Source organism: Cyprinus carpio, chromosome A5 (genome assembly GCF_018340385.1).
Source record: "Cyprinus carpio isolate SPL01 chromosome A5, ASM1834038v1, whole genome shotgun sequence".
NCBI lineage: Eukaryota > Metazoa > Chordata > Actinopteri > Cypriniformes > Cyprinidae > Cyprinus > Cyprinus carpio.
Window position 1 is genome coordinate 3,966,078 of NC_056576.1, and position 22,074 is coordinate 3,988,151.

The 22,074-nt window shown below is 41.6% G+C and overlaps 1 protein-coding gene across 1 annotated transcript; it reads left to right on the forward strand.

Annotated features, from left to right (window-relative positions):
- Window positions 1-16,455: 16,455 nt before the first annotated feature.
- LOC122145129 (cytosolic phospholipase A2 zeta-like) lies at window positions 16,456-17,754 on the forward strand. The gene is made up of 3 exons (XM_042757240.1): window positions 16,456-16,469; window positions 16,704-16,880; window positions 16,965-17,754. The coding sequence occupies exons 1-3, from the start codon at window positions 16,456-16,458 to the stop codon at window positions 17,197-17,199; spliced, it is 426 nt and encodes a 141-aa protein (XP_042613174.1). The 3' UTR covers window positions 17,200-17,754.
- The last annotated feature ends 4,320 nt before the right edge of the window (window positions 17,755-22,074 follow it).

A 22,074-nucleotide genomic window follows, 5' to 3' on the forward strand; every position in this document is an offset into this window, starting at 1 on the left:
TTCGGCAGCCACTCGGCGCAGCATCTGCTTTAGGGTCTGGTTGAACCGCTCGACGAGCCCGTCGGTCTGGGGGTGGTACACCGTGGTGCGGAGTTGTTGGACCTTGAGGAGCTTGCAAACGTCCGCCATCATCCAGGACATGAAGGGGGTACCCTGGTCAGTCAGGATCTGGGAGGGGATGCCTACCTGGCTGAGCAGGGAGAATAGCTCCTGGGCTATGGCCTTCGTGGTGGCTTTAAGGAGGGGAATGGCCTCAGGATACCGGGTGGCATAGTCCACGATGACGAGGATGTGTTCGTGCCCCCGGGCGGACTTCGGCATCGGCCCCACCAAATCCATCCCGATCCGCTCGAAGGGCACCTCTATGATGGGCAGCGGTATCAGCGGGCTGGGGGGAGGGGTCCGAGGCGACGTCCGTTGGCACGTTGGGCAGGCCTGGCAGAAACGACGGACTTCAGCCTCTAGGCCCGGCCAGTGGAACCGGTCACGGAGGCCCTGGACCGTGTTTTGAGCTCCCAGGTGGCCTGCCATTGGATGGGCATGGGCGATCTCGATCACCGCCTCCGTCTTGCTACGCGGGACCACCAGCAAGGTTTTCTCCTCCCCCTGCCACTGGGCGACACAGTAGAGCAGGCCATTTTCCACGATAAAGTGGGGTGTTGGGTGGGGTGCCGGCTGGAGCTCCTTCCCTTCGGCCACCCTCACCTGAGCCCAGCAGTGTTTGAGGCGATCGTCCTCGTGCTGCTCCCTGGAGAAACCCCCTTCCCCGGTCACCTGCTGAAATAAGTCAAAGTAGAGGTTAGGAGGAGGATGGGGTGACTCACCACCCCTGGGGCTGTCGGAGGCCAGCAGCACGGGACGTCTTCGGGCTTTCCTGCTGGGCTTCTTGGTTGGGCGGTTCCCGGCTGGGCTGGCGGGCTGGGTGACGGAGGCGAGTAGGCGGTCGAACCCTGGCCAGTCCCTTCCCAGTAGGACCGGTACAGGTAGGTCTCGGACGAGCCCGACATCTACGGGCCAAGCGCCGGTCAGCGCCGCGATGGTGACTTCGCTGCGCAGGCACTTCTCTGGTGTCGCCGTGCACACAGGTTATAGGTAGCTTGGTCTTCGTTTCGGTCCGCGGGGGTAGTATCGATGTCCTGACCAGACTGACCGCACTGCCGGAGTCCAGAAGGGCGAGGAACGGGCGGCCGTTTATTCTTACTTTCCGCCCGTGGAGCGTTTTCGGTATGCACGGTGCAGCCCGCCAGCCAAGGTCGTCCTGGGGACCACCTGGACCACCCTCCGGGAAACGGCGGCGCTCTCTCCCCTGCCTCCCGGTCATCCACATTGGCCGGGTTCCGCATGCCGGCGGCCTGCTGCAGCGGGCGGGGAAGAGCACGTAAGAGGCGGTCGACCACGACGCGCTCCGCTACCTGGTGTACGGTGGGACCCCCGCCCAGCAACCAGTGCTGGGCCAAACGGGAGAGGCTAGCGGCTTGGGCCCGGGCCGGCTGCCGAGGGGTCGAAGGTCCATTCATTAAACAGCTGGGCAGCGCTGATCGGAGACAACCCCATCCGTCCTAGGATCTCCTTCCATAAATCCTCGTAGGAGGTGCTTTGTTCCAGAGGAAGCGCGAAGTACGCTCGCTGAGCCTCTCCCGTGAGCAGCGGTGCCACTTTGCGCGCCCATTCTTCCTTGGGCCACGCCTCCCGAATGGCTACGGTCTCAAACATCTGGAGGTACATCGTCACATCATCGTGGACCGTCATCCGGGGCAGCAGCTGGGTTGCCTGGACACGGGGGTCAGGTAGCGGAGTTCGCGGGGCTGTGGCGAGGCGGAGCGCGGCCAACTCAATTTCGGTTCCCCCTGCCGGGCGGCCATGTGCTCCACGATTTGCTGCTGCCGGATGCTCACCTCGGTGAGGTGCTTCAACAGCTCTTCCATCGTTGGGGGAGGAGCTCCACCTGGGGAACCAGAAAAATCACGTGAGGTAAGGAACGTGAAAAAAAAATAAAAAATCAATCCAAACCAGTCCAATTCGTAGCACACGGTCCGGGGTCGGGTCGTCGGTGTCCTCTTCACTGTCCTGCCCGCATTCTCCACCAGTGTGGCGGGGTGAAGGAGGACACGACTCGAGGATGAGGGTAAGTTCCCCGAAGGGTGGGTTTTATTAAATATGAAGGGGGGTGATAGGCGTTGCTGTGAGGCGGTTTGGTGGTCGGTGCTCGGCGTCTTGGCTGTCGGTGCGCTGGTGCAGTGTGGGGCCGTGCTCTCCCGTGGCTGGTGGGGCTTGCGGTCACACGCTGCTCTCTGTGGGCAAAAGGAAAGACCAGTTTCAGCCGAGTCTTGTGGAGACATCTCTCACCTCTGTGCTGGTTTGCAGGGCTTATGAGAACAGCGTCTGATGGGGCGCAGGTGTGGCCGCTCAGCCCGTGATGAGCAGGTGCAGGTGTGCCTGCTCCGTTTCCAGGGCGACGCTGACGAGAGCTCGGGACACGTGTCACAATATGCAACGTATATCATAAATTATAAATATAAGAAATATGTAGCCCATTTCTATATATGTGTGTATATACTGCATGAGTAAATACAGTATATGTTTTATATATTTCACTAACGCAGTACCATATATTATCTACAGTGCCCTCCATAAGTATTGGAACAGTAAAGACAAAATTGCTTTCTCTGCTGTGGACGGAGTCAAGACTTTTGCAAATATGATTAAAAGATGAATATGCGACAAAACTACAGAATGTCACATTTTATTATTAGGTCTTTTGACACATACATGTTTTACCAAATAAAAAGGACAGCACTTGGAGTTCATCCAACTATTTGATGTGAGCATAAGTATTGTAACAGTTGAATTAAAGGCAGATGTAAAAGATTAAAAGCTAATATTTAGTTGCAGATCCCTTGCATGCAATCAGAGCAGTGAGTCTGCAACCCATAGTCATCACCAGACTCTTGGTCTTATGCTTTGAAATGCTTTTCCCCAGCATTTAATGCAGCCAATTCCAACTGTTGCTTGTTTTGGGGAGTTTCTGTCTTTAGTTTCCTCTTCAGGTGGTGAAATTAACGTTCAATCAAATTTAAATCTAGAGATTGATTTGGGCAGTCTAAGACTTTACATTTCTTTGCCCTGATAAAGTCCTTGACTGAACTGGCAGGGTGTTTTGGGTCATTGTCCTGATCCAATATGAAGTGCTTTCTAATGAGTTTGGTGGCATATTCTTGAATATTGGTAGCCAAGATGATTTTGTACCCTTCCAAATTCATTATGCTATACTGCCATCATACATTAAAGAGCAGGTCATATGGGTTTTTGAAAAATCTCTCTTTTGCAGTTTATAACGTAGCTGTCCTTAAATGAAAACAATCTGCAAAGTCGTTAATCAAAAAAGTGCATGATAAATAAAGATATTGTCTCTCAAAAGAGAGAGTCGGTTCTGAATCGCCGTAACGAGCCGTTATATTTTCGACTCTTTTGCCTGATACCGGTGTACGTCACTGGGTAACACATTTGCATAATCCCCGCCTGCCCGCGAAATACGAACAGAGTCTGACCTGCCCACAAACACTTTTGCTATTAGTGCGTTTATGTTACGTCCTGTGGACGTATTTGTGAATTGTGCGCTCTTGGGAGAGTGATTTCACCTACTGGGCAAGTTAGACATTGCATGTTTTCTTCTCCTGCTCTTTCTGTCTCTCTCTGTTATAGATTGCTAATTGGATTCCAGCTGATGTCCATCATTCATCAGTACTGAGTGAATGCTACAGAGATCCAAGGTGTATAAGACGGCAAAGAAATAATGTTGGAGGACTGACGGCTACGCGCTCACTCTTTGTCCTGATCCAGATGGGTGTTATTTTGGGTATCTCAGTGGGACCAAGTGTGGTCTTTATTATCTCTGAACTTTGTGAATTAACTTGTTAATTACAAACTATGAGAGTGTGTGTGAACGTTATGGTGGGTGTGTTTATGATTCTTTTGTGTTATTTTCTAATTTATGTAAATACCTTTGTTTGTCTTTCTTAGGAAGCGGTAGGGAGAGGGTGCCATTTGTTTTGGATATAAAATTTTGTTTATGTTTATGGTAGACAGGGAGATAGGTAAGACTCTGTCATTTATTTTCTTTTGTTTTAGTTAAGGTTATTTAGAGTTTTTGTGTTTAGCTAGAGGGTTTTTTGTTTATGTTGGCCTGGCCCTCTCCTGAAGATTTGCTTCCTTTTTGTTATTAATAAATTAAGTTGTTTGCTTAATTTAGTGGCTGTGCTTTTCTGGATCAGGGGATTGATGTGACCGTCAGACTTTTTATTTATTTACATTTTGTTACGACTTCATTTAACCCCTAGACTAACAGTGAGGTTTGTAACAAGTGGGGGCTCGTCCGCTCGTTTTTTTTTTTTGAGAAGTGAGTTGGTCCCAGAGGCTTATCGGCAGAAGTTTCGGGGGCATATGAAAACAGTCAAACAAACTTTTGTTGAATTTGTGAGAGAAAAGAGAGTGCTTTTCGAAAAGTGGTGTCTTTTTAGCAAGGTTACATCCCTGGAGGAAATACAGGAGTTAATCTTGTTAGAAGAGTTTAAAAATTGCGTTCCGGCTAACATTGTTGTGTATTTAAATGAACAGAAGGTCACTTCTCTAGCTGATGCTGCAGTTTTGGCAGACGAATTTTGTGCTGACACACAAGAATGTTTTTTCTTTGGGTGCAAATGTCAAAATGCAGGTGGAAAATTCGGTGCAGCTTGTTGCACGTCCGTTTAAAAAATGAAGTGACTCGTAAATCAAATGGGGGTGCTGACAAGCGAGTTTGTTTCTTTTGCCTAGATTCAAATCATCTGATTGCGGATTGTAGAGCATGGAAGCAGAAGAGTGGTGCTTCTAAGACTAAAAATGTTGCACTTGTTGATTTTGTACAATCTAACACCGATAAAGAGATGTATCAGCCTTTTTTGTTTAGGGGTACAGTCTCGTTATCGTGTGATTCGGAGTTTAAGCCTGTAACAATTCTGCGTGATACGGGGGCAGCTGAATCGTTTATATCTGCAGGAATCTTGCCGTTTTCCGATACTACTTTTACTGGTCAGGAAGTATTGGTACGTGGAATTGAGATGCGTTGTGTGAATGTACCACTTCATATTGCATACTTGAAATCTGATATTGTTAGTGGGGTAGTCAACTTGGCTGTGCGTGAACAGTTACCTGTAGAGGGGTGTTGACTTGATTCTGGGGAATGATCTTGCAGGTGGCCTAGTTTTCCCTACACCTATTGTGACCCGCATGCCTAATACTTCCCAAAACGATGATTTAGCTGATAAGTTTCCGTCTGCGTTCCCCTCTTGTGTGGTTACTCGTGCTCAAGCACAGAAGTTTAAAGAAATAATAGATCTGTCAACCTCTTTTATAGCTAATGACGTGCCTAAGACTGTGGAATGTGCTCTGTTTATACCACCAGATTCTGATGTTGATGTACCTTCTGGAATGGAGGAGGGTGAAATGGAGCCTTCCTTGAAGGTGGGGAGAGACTCTTTAGCTGTTGTACAGAGAGCAGACCCTTCCTTGGCCAAGTGCATAAAGGCTGTTGAGAATAGTGTCCATGATTCTAATTCAGGGGTGGGTTTACTTTTGGGAGGAGGGCTTGCTGATGCGCAGATGGAAGCCACCGAAGGAAGAGCTTGGCTGGCAGGAGGTGCAGCAAATAGTTTTTGCCATCTACTTATCGGCAACAGGTTTTGAAAACTTGCCCATGAGAATTTTCTTTCTGGACATGTTGGTATAACTAAAACTTATTACCGCATTTCTAGATACTTTTTCTGGCCTGGACTTAAGAACTCTGTTTCTAAATACTGTAACTCATGCCATGTCTGCCAGATGGCAAGCAAGCCGAATCAGAAAATTCCTCCCGCACCCCTTTGTCCGATTCCTGTTGTAGATGATCCATTTGACCGACTGATTATTGACTGTGTCGGACCACTGCCAAAAGGGAAAGCAGGACATCAGTATATCTTCACAATAATGTGTGCGACCACCCGTTTTGTTGAAGCAATTCCACTAAGTACATTGAGGGCTAAGGTGGTGGTAAAAGAGCTTCTTAAGTTCTGTACAACGTTTGGATTACCAAGGATTATACAGAGTGATCAGGGCTCGAATTTTACCTCCAAGGTTTCCAGGCAGGCTTTAGGGATGCTGGGTATTGGCCATCAAATGTCTAGTGCCTATCATCCCGAATCCCAGGGGGCCTTGGAAAGGTTTCACCAAACCCTCAAAGTGATGTTGCGACGTTATTGTATTGAGACTGGTAGAGACTGGGCTGAGGGTCTTCCTTATTTGATGTTTGCAACCAGAGAGACTGTACAGGAGTCTCTTGGTTTCAGCCCTGCTGAACTCGTGTTTGGGCACACTATGCGGGGTCCGTTAAAATTACTAAGTGATCAGTTGTTAAGCCAGCCATCTAGACCTGTGCCTGTTGATGAGTATGTTACCTCCATCCGTGAAAAGCTAGGTAAAGCACGAGACCTGGCTAAGTTACATCTGTCTGAAACTCAGGTAAAAATGAAAGGAACGGTTTGATGTAAAAAGTGTAAAACGAGACTTTTCACCTGGTGATCAGGTTTTAGTTTTTTGCTGCCAATGCCTGGGTCGATTCTACATGCCAAATTTGCTGGTCCGTATTTGATTGAAAGGAAGTTGAATGAGACCAACTATGTTGTTGCTACACCGGACCGAAAGTGCAAGAATCGTGTATGTCATGTGAATCGCCTTAAAGCTTATGTGAGTAGAACATCATCTGATAACAATAGCAAGCAGGTTGATTCTCTCTTAACTTGTGCTGCTGCTACTGTGAGTGTAATAGCTACGTCCTCTACGGACGAGGATGAACTGCAAGGCGGAGGGCTTTCCTATTTCTCCCACCCGCCTTCAGAATTCTGCTATATTACAGGATCCCTCTTGTTTTCTTTCACATCTGACTGCAGAACAGTCTCATGACTTGTTGGAGTTGTTGAGTACTTTTTCTATCTTGTTTAGTGATGTCCCCGGTAGAACATCTGTCTGTGCTCATGACATTGATGTGTGGAATGCCAAACCAATAAAACAACACCCTTACAGACTAAATCCCACGAAAGCGGGAAGTTATAAAAGTAGAAGTTGACTACCTGTTAAAACATGGTATGGCCGTGCCCAGTCAGAGCCCATGGAGCTCTCCCTGCTTGCTGGTACCGAAACCAGATTCAACCTTTCGATTTTGTACGGATTACCATAAAGTCAATGATGTAACAAAGCCTGACTCCTTTCCTCTTCCTAGAATTGAAGACTGCGTGGATAAAGTTGGTTCAGCTAAATATGTTACTAAGTTGGACTTATTGAAGGGATATTGGCAGGTGCCCCTCACTAAACGAGCCTCTGAGATATCTGCATTTGTAACCCCTGATAGCTTTCTACAATACACCGTTTTAGCTTTTGGGATGAGAAATGCACCTGCTACATTCCAGAGGATGATGCATCAAGTTCTTTCGGGAGTCTCAAATTGTGAAGTGTACCTGGATGATATTGTGATTCATTCAGATGATTGGGTACACGTGAACTAAGACGTTTTCTGGGGATGAGTGGTTACTATCGAGCTTTTTGTTCAAATTTTTCCACCTTGGTCTGTCCACTCACAGATCTCCTCAGTATAAAACGAGAGTTTGTGTGGTCTACCGAATGTCAACTTGCTTTTGAAGCAGCAAAGGATCTCCTTTGTCAGGCTCCTGTTCTCTTTGCACCTGATTTTACAAGGACTTTTAAATTACAGGTGGATGCGAGTGACAATGGTGCTGGAGCTGTATTGTTACAAGAGGATCAAGCTTGTGTTGAACATCCTGTCTCCTATTTTTCTAAAAAGTTCATTGGAGCTCAACGGAATTATAGTGTAATTGAAAAAGAGGCCCTTGCACTGTTGTTAGCGCTCAAGCATTTTGATGTGTACCTGGGTAGTAGTATTAGTCCTATTGTGGTATATACTGATCATAATCCCCTGGTGTTTCTCTCTCGTATGTCAGGTGCTAATCAACGGTTGTTATGGTGGTCTCTTACTCTACAAGAGTACAGCTTAGATATTCGTCACAAGAAGGGGGTGGAGAATGTTATGGCAGATGCCCTTTCAAGAAGTTAAGAGTGGTACCCGATTAATGTATTCACCATCTAGGAGATATTTGGGTCGACGTCTTATTTTGTTTCTTATTTTTATTTATTTATTTTTGCATTCTTAGTGGTGGGGGTGTTACGTCCTGTGGACGTATTTGTGAATTGTGCGCTCTTGGGAGAGTGATTTCACCTACTGGGCAAAGTTAGACATTGCATGTTCCTTCTCCTGCTCTTTCTGTCTCTCTCTGTTATAGATCGCTAATTGGATTCCAGCTGATTGTCCATCATTCATCAGTACTGAGTGAATGCTACAGAGATCCAAGGTGTATAAGACGGCAAAGAAATAATGTTGGAGGACTGACGGCTACGCGCTCACTCTTTGTCCTGATCCAGATGGGTGTTATTTTGTGTATCTCAGTGGGACCAAGTGTGGTCTTTATTATCTCTGAACTTTGTGAATTAACTTGTTAATTACAAACTATGAGAGTGTGTGTGTGAACGTTATGGTGGGTGTGTTTATGATTCTTTTGTGTTATTTTCTAATTTATGTAAATACCTTTATTTGTCTTTCTTAGGAAGCGGTAGGGAGAGGGTGCCATTTGTTTTGGATATAAAATTTTGTTTATGTTTATGGTAGACAGGGAGATAGGTAAGACTCTGTCATTTATTTTCTTTTGTTTTAGTTAAGGTTATTTAGAGTTTTTGTGTTTAGCTAGAGGGTTTTTTTGTTTGTTATGTTGGCCTGGCCCTCTCCTGAAGATTTGCTTCCTTTTGTTATTAATAAATTAAGTTATTTGCTTAATTTAGTGGCTGTGCTTTTCTGGATCAGGGGATTGATGTGACCGTCAGACTTTTTATTTATTTACATTTTGTTACGACTTCATTTAACCCCTAGACTAACAGTGAGGTTTGTAACATCATGTTGAGAAGACGCAGTGTTCAAGGATACCACAGAAATACAATTCGAGCCTTTTATTGTGTGCTTGTCATTTTATCAAGAACTGCTTCTCTAATCTGGGCTTTTATCTTCCTTTGCTTCTAATCTTCTTAATTTGGACTAACAAGCTCTCTGAACCACGACCTGTAAGTAGTACGATTGATACGTTAGGTGTACATTTTCAATTGAGTGCTCAAAATATAATTTTTTTTGTGCCAATATGTGATGTATACCTAGTGCAGCTTTAGGTTTCCAGGGAAAGCACGATATTACTGTCTTACTGAAGTAGTTCTAAAAATTCGCAGCGAACCTAAGAATATGTCAATTATTGTAGACTGACATTGTTCTAATTACTTTGTTTAATAATAAAGAATGTAGTGTAGCACACATACTTTATAATAATTGTGAAACTGCTGTTTATTGTGCTGCACTGGCAGTTACAGGGTTAATGCGGGAGAGATGAGTGATTTCGGCTGGTGCTCCTGTGATACAACTGTTCTGCGTTCTGATTAAAAGTTAAGACCAAGCGTCTTTTGTCTGTCATTCTTCAAACATTACAGTAGACATATTTTGGTTTACAAACTGTATTGTTTAATCAGTTAGTCACGTTAGCACTCGGCTAACGTATCCACCTAGTGTTCACAGTTTAGCAGCTAAACTTTAGCTGTGGGCACGATTCGCTTGCATAAGTGTTTTTGTATTTTATGTCATTATAAGAACGGATTGACTATATTATTGTTTTATGTAAAGGTGCTTTGTCAATGGTAGCGCTCGCTAACTGGCTCAAGGACTCATCTCTGTGCCAATCACAACAGGTTTGGCCAGCTGACCAATCAGCAGCAGAGTAGGCTTGAGGAAGGGAGGGGCTTGCTCCGAACTTGCTCGAAACGAATCATTTCCTAATCATTGGCAAATGACTCTAATATTAAATGTATATTCTGAGAAAATTACAATGTTTTCTGACCTTAGATGCATTTAAACCTGATGTAGGGGACTCCAATACAATATTGGGACACTTTAAAATAACATATGACCTGCTCTTTAAGTCATCATTAAAATGAAGAGGTCCTGTTCTAGAGACAGCCATGCATACCCATGCCATGACACCACCTCAACCAAGCTTTACAGATGAGATTGTATGCTTAGGATCATTTGCAGTTCCCTTTTTCTTGCATCCACACTTTTGCTTTCCAATCACTTAGATCAGTGGTTCCCAAAGTGGGGGTCGCGACCCCCCGGGAGGTCGCGGGACCCTGGCGTAGGGGTCGCGAGATGATTTCTATAAAAAAAGTGGAAAAAATATATAGGCCCTATATATTTTTGTTACAATTAATTTAACCCTTTCGCACGTACGATCACACCGGTGTGATCAGTCTAGGCTGGTCCCTGGAGTGTACGATCACACCGGTCAGTGCATGACGTGAAATTCAAAATGTGCTCTGGCGGGTTGGCTGGCGCTGAGCCAGAGACAGGCGCGCTCAGAGCTGTCATCAGAACTTTTCAGTGTTTTCAACCACATAATGTTTATTTTAGGTTTCAGACATATACGTACTAAAAAAAACAATACATTTAGAGTTTGTAAAATACACACTGATGTCAAAGGACGAGGCAATAATAATCCTTTCCATTATAATTAGACACGTTTTATGCATATCAGATACACATTGTGTAAGTAACTTTAAAGTTTACTCTATTATTCTCCCAGTTCACCATCCACTTACTTTTATGTATTTCGGGAGAAGTGGATGAATTCACGTGTTGTAAATCCAACAGATCCGATTCTCTGAACTGCGTCTGCGGCACAAACTAAGATGGCGGCGCCCATCGCGCATACAGCTCAACTAGCGTGATCGTTATAAAGGTGTTTAAACAACAAAACACTTCCACTTGCATATATTTGAAAATCGGAATATCAGCTATTTCATGCCATATCTAACAAATTTGTGAATATTTTTGAATAAAAAAGGAAAAATGACATAAAAGCAGATCATCATTCATTCAGCTCTGTTGTTTCTGCGGTCTTGTGTCACGTGACAAGTAATGACGCGTCACCATGGAAACCATAAAGTGACACATCTAAATAACGATCGCCTTGAAAAACTCACGCTGGGGGGTCAGCCAGAATATTTTAAACTTACGTATGAAAGGGTTAATTCAATACTTGTTAAATGGTGTTTGCAGAAAAGTCTGACACAAATAATATATATATATATATATATCTATATTTATATATATATTCTATATATATATATATTTTAATTCAATTTGTAATTTTGTCCCAGACATTACGAGATTACGTCAGCGTCAATCACAATCAAGTTACGTACGTACATCACGCGCAGCAACAACACAACGTATCCCGCTGTTTGCTAAAGTTAAAGGTGTTTGGAGGCTCCAAAAAAAGGGGTTGTTGAGCTGGGGGGGTGGGGGGGGGGGTTGCGGGGTCGCGGGGCAGCAGCGCATTTATCATGGGGGTCGCGGGCTTAAAAGTTTGGGAACCCCTGACTTAGATAAAGGTTAATCTTTGTCTCATTGGTCCATCAACTCAGTTCCAAAACTCTACTTGCTCACATTTGTGAAGAATCTTGCCTTTCTATTTTTGGTGCTGATCAGAGGTTTGCATCTTGCTGTGTATCTTCTGTAATTCTGTGTCAAATTCTCCTGTGGACTGTAGATTGACAGAGCATCACCCAGCTTTCTGGAGGTTGTTGGTGATTTTACAGACATTTATTTTTATGGTTCATTTTCACAGCTTTTATGATTTGTCTGTCATCAACTACTGTTGTTTTTCTCAGCCGATCAGGTCGTCGTTGGTTGCTGATGTTGCCGGTAGTTTCCAAACTCTTGATTTCTTCATACCCTTTGTTTTTCCTATAGTTCTAATTGACTTTCTCTTTTATTTTAGCATTCAAATTGCTTGCTTTTCTTTCAGAGTCGGCTTCCTCGTCTTCATCCTGGTTTGTGTGTGTCATCATCTAATGTAAGACTTAGAATGCAGAAGCAATGGATATATCTGATAAGACTCATTTCCTGCTTTTAATATCTGAAGAATTAATGCAACAGGACACAGCTGAACACTTAGAAAGACCTGTGAGGCAACTGTTCCAATACTAATGTTCACATCAGATAGGGAGATGAAACTGTAAAAGTGCTGATCTTCTTAGCTGGTAAAACATCTTTGTGCTGAATCACCCAATAATAAAATGTGACATTCTGTAGTTTTGTCTCATATTCATCTTTTAATCATATTTACAGATTTCTTGACTCCATAAGCAAACAGAATAATTTTGTCTTTACTGTTCCAATACTTATGGAGGGCACTGTATATGTTATAAAGTGTATTACTGAATATAAAATTACATATATTATAAGTAAATATATTGTCACATATTTTTCAATATATGAAAAGCGTCAATTCCTCATATTATTCAATATATTGTAATATATTTACACAATATATTATTCTGTATAATTTCTAATATATTGTTATATCATTTAATATATTGATCATTCATATATTAGGAAATATATTTTCTTTGTGTAAGGGCAGATCCACCACTGGTGTCAGCAGTCGCAGCTGATATCCCCAAACCCACTCACTCTAGCCGACCTGTTCCTGAGCTAAGTCCCCTGTCTGTAGCGCTTCCCACTATGGGGATCGCTTTATGGTGTATTTGGGCTGCATACACCACCACTTAAACTCTAGAGACAGCAGCAGCTACTATGATGTTCCCAGAGGTGGCAGCTGACACTGCAGAACCTCCCGAAGTAGAGGTGTTTGCTGCTGCGGTCCCTGAGGTGATAGCACCTGCCACAGATTCACCAGAGGTGGCAGCACATGCTGCAGATCCTTCTGAGGTGGAGGCGCTCGCTTCAGCTCCTTGCATGATGGTGGTGCCCAGCAACGCACCTTCAGCCTGTCTTGTCACGGTCGAGGGACCCATTACTGAACTCTTCCTGTATCCTGATGGTCCTACTGTAGAACGTCCAGAGGTTATGCACCATTCACTGCAGGAAGTAGCTCCGCCACCGCTCCACCACCATCCTGGATGATATTGCTTTAGCAACAGCTGAAAGGCGCTTTGGGAGGGTGGGGGGGTATGGGTCTTATGGGGGGCTCTGTCACTAATACTGTCCATGAACTTCTGCCCGCCTGCCACCAGAGGCTGCCCTCCCATTATATCGACACCACACACAGACTGTTACACTGTTTCACAACGCCAATGTATTCATAAAATAATTTAAGACAAAATTCAAAATGGCTTACATGGGTAATTGGGAATTGTTTGACTTGGTATGTCACCAAATTTTTGGTCAAACCATTCATAGGTTATAAGCTAAAACAGGCATTTTCCATGTCTCCCAACGACTTGGTGGCGCTATGCTGAAACTGTGAAGGTCGCCTCCGGTCATGGTTGTTATAACACACACCAAATTTGATCCAAGGAATCAGAGGGGAAAAAAAAGACTTTTTCTAGCCCTCACGGTTCAAAAGTTAGCATAAACTTGAGTGCACCTTTGAACTGTTGGTAGCGCTAAATGTTTAAGTTACAAACTTTAAATTTGCTATGGTTAATGTTGAGACTGTTTTTCTATCTGTGTGCCAAATTTCATGACTTTCCCACAAGTGGTTCAATTGGCTGCCATAGACCTGTGACACAAGAAGAAGAAGTGTGCTTGGCTCGTAAAAAGCAAAGGAAACTGGTGTGAATCTTGGCCCAACATATTGGCAGGGCGCCATGCACCACAAGGGGCTGCTATTGTAAGGGAGTAATATGACATTATAAGTGATATTCCTGTAAATATTCATTGGAGAGGAATGTTGTATCCCGAAATAACTCTGTTGTAACAAACATATTGAGCATGAAGCAATAAATACAGTACTCAGAATAAATGAGAACAGCCCCTCTGAAAATGAACAAATTCATCAATAACTCATTAGTCAGAAGACCAATTAGGATTAATTGGAGATAAAAAGTTCCAGTACATCTGCTTGATCAGTTACCAAAGAAGCATGTCAGAAATATTCAGGGAAATTAGATTTTGTTATAACGTGTTGTGTTGCAAAAATGAGCACACCCTCTGAAAGTTACAAAATAGTACTAAATAAAATCTTTCTGCGTAATTTCTCATCAACGGATGAGAAAGTTGAACTAAAACAGTTAAATAAGAGGCAATTACATAGACCACTGAATCATACTCAGACTGACAACTCGTGAGAACTGTCAGGAGACTTATTTCTTTACACAAAGAGGACAATGGGACAAGAGAAATATCAAATCATTGATTAGAGTATGAATATAAAGCAAAAGTAACACAGAAACTCTAAAACAACAGACTTGGGAGAAGGTTCCCGAAAAAAATCAGGCATTCACTTTAATTTCATTTAGAGATAAGGGTTTTTTTTTTTTTGCTGGGAAAAGACTGGGAAAATGCCAAACAAGTGTCTCAGAGATGGAAAGAGATGCAACATGCAGCAGTGAAATGCATAGTTGTTGTCCATATCGGAACTGCCTACTGTAGTCAAAGCACATGAAACTCATTTAGCCTTTTTCAAGGCCCATATTTCCAAAAATAGACCTCTGGGAATCCATACTCCAGTCTTATGAGACCAAGTCAATCTAACAGCATGCTGCCAAGATGACGACGGCCCGCTCTGCACACTTTGAGCTTCAAAACGCTCTTCAGGAGTCTACGGATGACGTAACAGACACTATGTTCATGTTTTTATACAGTCTATGGTTTTAACATGATCTGAGACACTATATGCATTCTCCCGTGGTGGCAGTTCTTCAGTGGGCAAGTATTTTCACCCTACCTTAATACTCTTGAGTAACTTTGGGGGATTTTGTAGACAAGTTGAGCAACACTTCTCATGAAAAATCAGAGCGTTTAAGGTCATCCTCCATGGCTTTAACAAAACTGGCTATTTTATCATTTTACAGACACTAATGATATATTTATGTTTTTATGAAGTATATGTTGAACAAATAACAATTATATATACTCTTTGTTCAGACCACCATGGTTTTAAAAATGCAGTAATACCCTGTTCAACAATTCACATCAAGTCAACACATGCAGCTTTTTCTGATGTTTTCTGTTTTCCATTTCATTGAATTTCATGTTCATTATCTCCACCCCTAATGATGATACAGAGCTCTATAAAAGAGCATTTTCAGCTGATACGAGAAACAATGACTGCTGTTGTTATTTATTGGTGAATCTCAGGATTTTACAAGACTACACAAGAACAGTGAGTATATTGCTAATATAGTTAAAGCTTTTGCAACAGGGCAACTATAAAGCTTAATATGAAATTAACTCTGATTAAAACTCATTCCAATGACAAACTAAAGACTATATACAGTACAAAAAAAAAAAAAAACAGTGACTAAATAATTGATATTTGAGGTATGACTTTTATAATTTTTCATTAGATTTTGCTGAATAGTTTTTGAATTATTTTAATCTAAATATCAACTCTCTTGTTTTACAGATGAGGTCATCCAAACTTCAGGATAGGTTTGTAATCCTGCTCAGATACCTAAAGATTTAAGGTGTGCACATTATTATATATGAGTTCAGTACTGCATTACTTACGAAATACAAACTGGATCATTATGTGAACAACTTCAAAATAAACATAAGTTAGTTGTATTCAAATCTAAAATCATAATTATATTAAATAGCACAAGGCCATGAATGTGAGTGTGTGGGTGAGGTTTATACTACCATAAGTGTAAAACAACTTTTTCCTCTCTGATTCTTTATTTTTAGAACAGAGTGGAGCACTGTTATTATTATAATAGTATTGTATTATTTGATTACCCATATTCCAGTAATGGTGATGGGCGTTCCTTTTCCGACATGCTCTGTATGCAGTAGACCAATCACAACAGACTGGGTCATCGGACCAATCAGAGCAGAGTAGCCTCATGCAAAGTAGGGGTTTGGAAAGATGAATCTTCAAACGAATCGTTTGAGAGTCATTGAGAAAAAACGCAAAAATCAAATGCATATTATAAGAAAATGGAAGTGTTTTTTGACCTTGCATGCATGTAAACCTGTTTTTGGTGGTTCCCAAAACCTAATTATAAACAATTCAAATCGCATAATAGGGTCACTTTAACATTTCTGTCATAACAGTTGTTATATGTTAAATGTTTAGCTACTTACATTTTACCTCACACTCTCTGTAATGTAACTTTTTTTTTTTTTTATCAAACATTGGATGGGACAATTTGGCCATTTCTAATTATGTCTATGTTGGTTAACTTACAACCCTTAAATAGCAAGTACGAGATGTTAAATTCAGCAATTCCGGGAAAAATTAAGATTGTGAGGTAAAAAGTAACAATTCCCTCATTCATTATTAAGAGGGATTTGCCCCCCTCAATCTAGTGGTTATGGCCCTGAAATAGTAAGTGATGTTAAATTCAGCACTGGTCTGTCTGTCTTTGTGGCTAATGCAGTGGTGAGGTGAGAATTGCACACTCTCTACATACAAATGAGGAGGAGTTTGTAGCCAGAAGGAGAGAAACTGTTTTTCAAAGCCTGCAGGAACTCGGGATACACTGCAGTCAGGTAAAACATCTTATACTTTATATATCTGTCTACTATTCTTTTTTAAAATGTCCAATAAATGGTGTTGTAGCTCATGTTTGAACAATCAAGCTTGTGTATTTCAGGATAAAGTGCCACATATTGCATTACTGGGTTCTGGAGGAGGACAAAGAGCCATGGTGGGTTTGCTGGGATCCCTGGTTCAGCTTGATAAAGCGGGTCTTCTGGACTGCATTCTTTATCTGAGCGGAGTCTCTGGATCCACCTGGTACGAACCCTGAGAAACAACAAACACACAGAGATTGAATTGGGTTGAATGTCAAAACTGAGAGCAGTGTGTTCTTCTCTGAAGGTGCATGGCCTCCTTATACCAAGAACCAGACTGGTCCACCAAACTAGAGACTGTGAAGAACAAAATCATCAAGAGACTCAGCGGTCCAGGAGTCAGCTGGGGAGATGCATTTGCCAAACTGAAGAAATATTACTATGAGAAAGATCACTTCAGCTTGACTGACGTCTGGGCAGTGATGATCATCACAGAATATGTGAAAGAGGTCTGTAAATATTCATACCACAAACCTGCATGATTTGGAAGTCAAATCCAGTCTTAAAGTGCTGTATTTTTAATAGTTAGTTGATTATGGGATGCCAAGGAACCTGAGACACATGTAAACACATACTGAAACATTCTGCTGATTACAAACTACTGTAAATCGACCTACTATAGGCAAAATACATACAAAGTCTGAGACCACATTGAAAATCTGAGACTGATTAATTTAAGTGGTAGCTAATAAACTTTTTGGGACAAATAAATAATTTGTGATAACTATAAATTTTGAATGTATATTATCCTGCTTATTTCATGTCTTCCTGCCACAATAGTAAATAATTGGACACAAAATATTGATTTGAATTGAAATATTTTATTAGCTTCCGCAAATAAAAACGGCTCCTAGCAAGTGGTTTGGAAGCAAAATGAAGAAACAACATAAAATAAGACGAACATTTTAAGGAATAATGTGGTTATACCACATATTTTCACCAATCAATTATGCGGCATGAATTATTGATTTGAGTTGAAACTGCTTTCAAATCTTACCTATTTATTTTGGTACAATCCATTTTAGAAAAAAAACACACAAAAAAAACAAGACGAGCTCTTCAACAGTATAAACGTAGCGGATGGCGTGTTGAAACGGCTTTACAACTGGTTGCAAAAGCCGCCGCCTTCTTCTTCTTTTGGTTTTTATGTCAGCTGGCAGTTCAACTTGTGAAAGCTGCCTGTTCTATATGAAAGCTTAAATGCTATTTTTTGTTTACGGTTTTTAGGTTTAGATTGTTGTTTTGTTTGTTGTTATTTTTTTTTAATAATCATCATAGTTGGTGGTCATCATCCCTAAGCCCAATTCCATTCTTTTACTGTAGGGTTATACTTATATTAAAATTACTAAAGTATCTTCAGATCTTTCAGACTGAGAGTAAATAAATTTTTTTCTTTTTTTTTTTTATTTTTTATTTTTTTTATTGTGCATTTTTTGATTTTTTTTTTTTTCTTTTTTTCTTCTTTATAATCAGGGGTGCACATAAGTGGTACGCAGGTGCGCATGCGTGGCTAAAATAAAAAAAATTGCTGTGTAAATAAGGTCACACCTCTCATTTGCATACCAACGTGGTTGACAGCTGTTAATGCAATATTAGCATTTTAGATAGACAAACTATAATACCGTATAAGATTTCTATTCAAACCATCCTGTCCATCGGTCTCACATGTTTGTAGTCTTTTAACATTTTTTATGCGTGTTTGTAGTTCTAAACGAATCCTGGTCCACCGCGCAATGTGTTGTGGGCAATATTGACCATTAGAGTGTGCACAGATCTGCACTTAGAATTTCTACCTGAAGTAGTAAACCATCCGGGTACCTTTGGAATACTCGTTTCAACATACCACGATTTGGGACATACTAATTCTACTTTCGAATACTAGGATGGATAGTATGCGAATTTTATAATTGGTAATACAGCTCTTTCTGACTTCTGAGGTGGTATGGCAGAGAGTTAGTGACATCATCACCACCGAGCGTTTGCTTTAGTCTTTTTCTATTGTATTGACTTCACTTGATAGCAAAAACATATATAAACATATTTATAATATATATTATTTTTTTATTTATATAATCTTAATTGGGTTTCATTCTTGTGAATTGGGATAGCGATCGACAGGCTCAAATCTGATTGTGAATTATTATTGAAATGTATCTGCTTCCATAGATGAGTGTTTTTTTTTTTTTTTTTTTAAACATTAATTCAACTTCAGATTGGTTTTAATTACTGCACACACACACACACACACAAAAAAAAAATACACAATCTTTATCCATTTAAGATTGGTTACACACGGAAGTCGTGGCCTAATGGTTAGAGAGTCGGACTCGCAATCCAAGGGTTGTGAGTTCGAGTCTCGGGCCGGCAGGAATTGTAGGTGGGGGGAGTGCATGTATAGTGCTCTCTCCACCCTCAATACCACGACTGAGGTGCTCTTGAGCAAGGCACCGAACCCCCAACTGCTCCCTGGCCGCCGCAGCATAAATGGCTGCCCACTGCTCCGGGTGTGTGTTCACGGGTGTGTTGTGTGTGTTCTGCTGTGTGTGTGCACTTTGGATGGGTAAAAGCAGAGCACGAATTCCGAGTATGGGTCCCCATACTTGGCTGTATGTCACGTCACTTTCACTTTTTTTTTTTCTTTTCAATTCTGACTGGGTGGGCAAGACAGTCATTTGCCAATGCCTGGAGCCGGCCCCGATGCATATTGACAATATAAAAAAAAAAAACCTTGTCCTACTGTCAGTGTACTGTTTTAGGTACTTTCCAAGCAATGTTCAGTGTACCTTAAATGTTTATTCTCACGAAAAGTTACATTTGTATTACACACAGGATTTCAATTAGTCAAATATGTTATGAAGATGTTGATCAGATGAATGAAATAGTCCTTCTTTGCCATGAAAATTAACTTAATCCCAAAAAAAAAACCTTCCACTGCATTTCATTGCTGTCATTAAAGGACCGATCGTGAGATCATTTCAGTATCATCTTGTTAACTCAGGTGAGAATGTTGACGAGCACAAGGCTGGAGCTCATTATGTCAGGCTGATTGGGTTAGAATGGCAGACTTGACATGTTAAAAAGGAGGGTGATGCTTGAAATCATTGGTCTTCCAATTGTTAACCATGGTGGACCTGCAAAGAACGCGTGCAGCCATCATTGCGGTGCATAAAAATGGCTTCCCAGGCAAGGATAATATTGTGGCTACTAAGATTTTGCACCTAAATCAACAATTTATAGGTTCATCAAGAACTTCAAGGAAATAGGTTCAATTCTTGTAAAGAAGGCTTCAGGGCGTCCAAGAAAGTCCAGCACGCGGCAGGATCATGTCCTAAAGAGGATTCAGCTGCGGGATCGGAGTGCCACCAGTGCAGAGCTTGCTCAGGAATGGCAGCAGGCAGGTGTGAGCGCATCTGCACGCACACGTGAGGCCAAGGACTTTTGGAAGATGGCCTGGTGTCAAGAAGGGCAGCAAAGAAGCCACTTCTCTCCAAAAAAAAAACATCAGTGACAGATTGATCTTCTGCAGAAAGTATAGTGAATGGACTGCTGAGGACTGGGGCAAAGTCAATATTCTCCGATGAAGCCCCTTCCGATTGTTTGGGGCATCTGGAAAAAGGCTTGTCCGGAGAAGAAAAGGTGAGCGCTACCCATCAGTCCTGTGTCATGCCAACAGTAAAGCATCTGACACCATTCAGTGTGGGGTTGTTTCTCATCCAAGGGAGTGGGCTCACTCACAATTCTGCCCAAAAAACACAGCCATGAATAAAGAATGGTACCAAAACACCCTCCAACACAGCAACTTCTTCCAACAATCCATCAACAGTTTGGTGAAGAAACAATGCATTTTCCAGCACGATGGAGCACCGTGCCATAAGGCAAAAGTGATAACTAAGTGGCTCGGGGACCAGAATGTTTGAAATTTTGGGTCCATGGCCTGGAAACTCCCCAGATCTTAATCCCATTGAGAACTTGTGGTCAATCCTCAAGAGGCGGGTGGACAAACAAAAACCACTAATTCTGACAAACTCCAAGAAGTTATTATGAAAGAATGGGTTGCTATCAGTCAGGATTTGGCCCAGAAGTTGATTGAGAGCATGCCCAGTCGAATTACAGAGGTCCTGAAAAAGAAGGGCCAACACTGCAAATACTGACACTTTGCATATATGTCATGTGATTGTCGATAAAAGCCTTTGAAATGTATGAAGTGCTTGTAATTATATTTCAGTACATCACAGAAACAACTGAAACAAATATCTAAAAGCAGTTTAGCAGCAAACTTTTTGAAAACTAATATTTATGTAATTCTCAAAAATTTTGGCCACGACTGTAAATGTATTTTCTACAGCTCTGTGTGGCAGCGTTTTAGCTGATGGAGATGAGATAAAGAAATTCCTCTGGAAAAAAATAAAAGGTGAAGCTGCATTTGAAGATTCAGTTCTGCCTAAAGTTGAAAGTCATTTCATTTCATGTGAATTCTGATTATATTTTCTCACAGATTTCTTTCAACATTTAATACCTACAAAAGAAATGAAGATGCTTGAGAAAATGAGTGAAGGTAAAGCATTTCTGCTTTTATTTAAAGCTAAGTTCCATCTTTGGAGTCTACTTAACTACCAACATTGCTAACAATAAAAAGATTAAGTACTGTAACAAATGTATTGCTCATGCACCTTATTGTACCTAATAGATCATGAGAATGCCATCAAATTCAGTTTAGCTTCAAATCAACACATCTTAAATGTGTATGTTTGCTTGTGAACATTAGGGATGGGAAGATTACCTTATTTGCTCGTTGCATCGGCATAAAAAGTTAACAATGGTTTAGAAAGTGTGCATCGACTACAAGTTGGCATTTGTATCACGATGCATCGTTTCTAACATATTTTCAACAGTAAAAACGATTTATTTATATAAAATTACTAATGGATGCACTATAGCATACTTTCATTATTTAGAAAGTGACCAATAATCTGTGACCAATATTTTATATGTAGATTGATTTTTCCTCTCTAAACTGTTTCTCTCATCACCACTGCTGCATGAATGAGATGCACCACAACAGCACGGTGTTGCTGGGTGAATATGGGGATTTAAGTACAAAACCTGACCTGAAATAACCTAACCAATCAATATGGGCTAAAGCGGTTCCATAAACCACAAATTAAGTTCACACAATCTCACTAATTTGTGCACGTTTATTTTTAAGCAGCTCTTAATGTCTCAAGTATATTTTTTTCATCTGTAAATGTTAGAAAGTCATGCAAACATATTCATTTTGCTGTCAGGAGTCGGTGAGTGAACGAGCGCTGCTGCGCGCAAAACAGACAGAGCGCAATAAAATAGTACTGCAATAATTC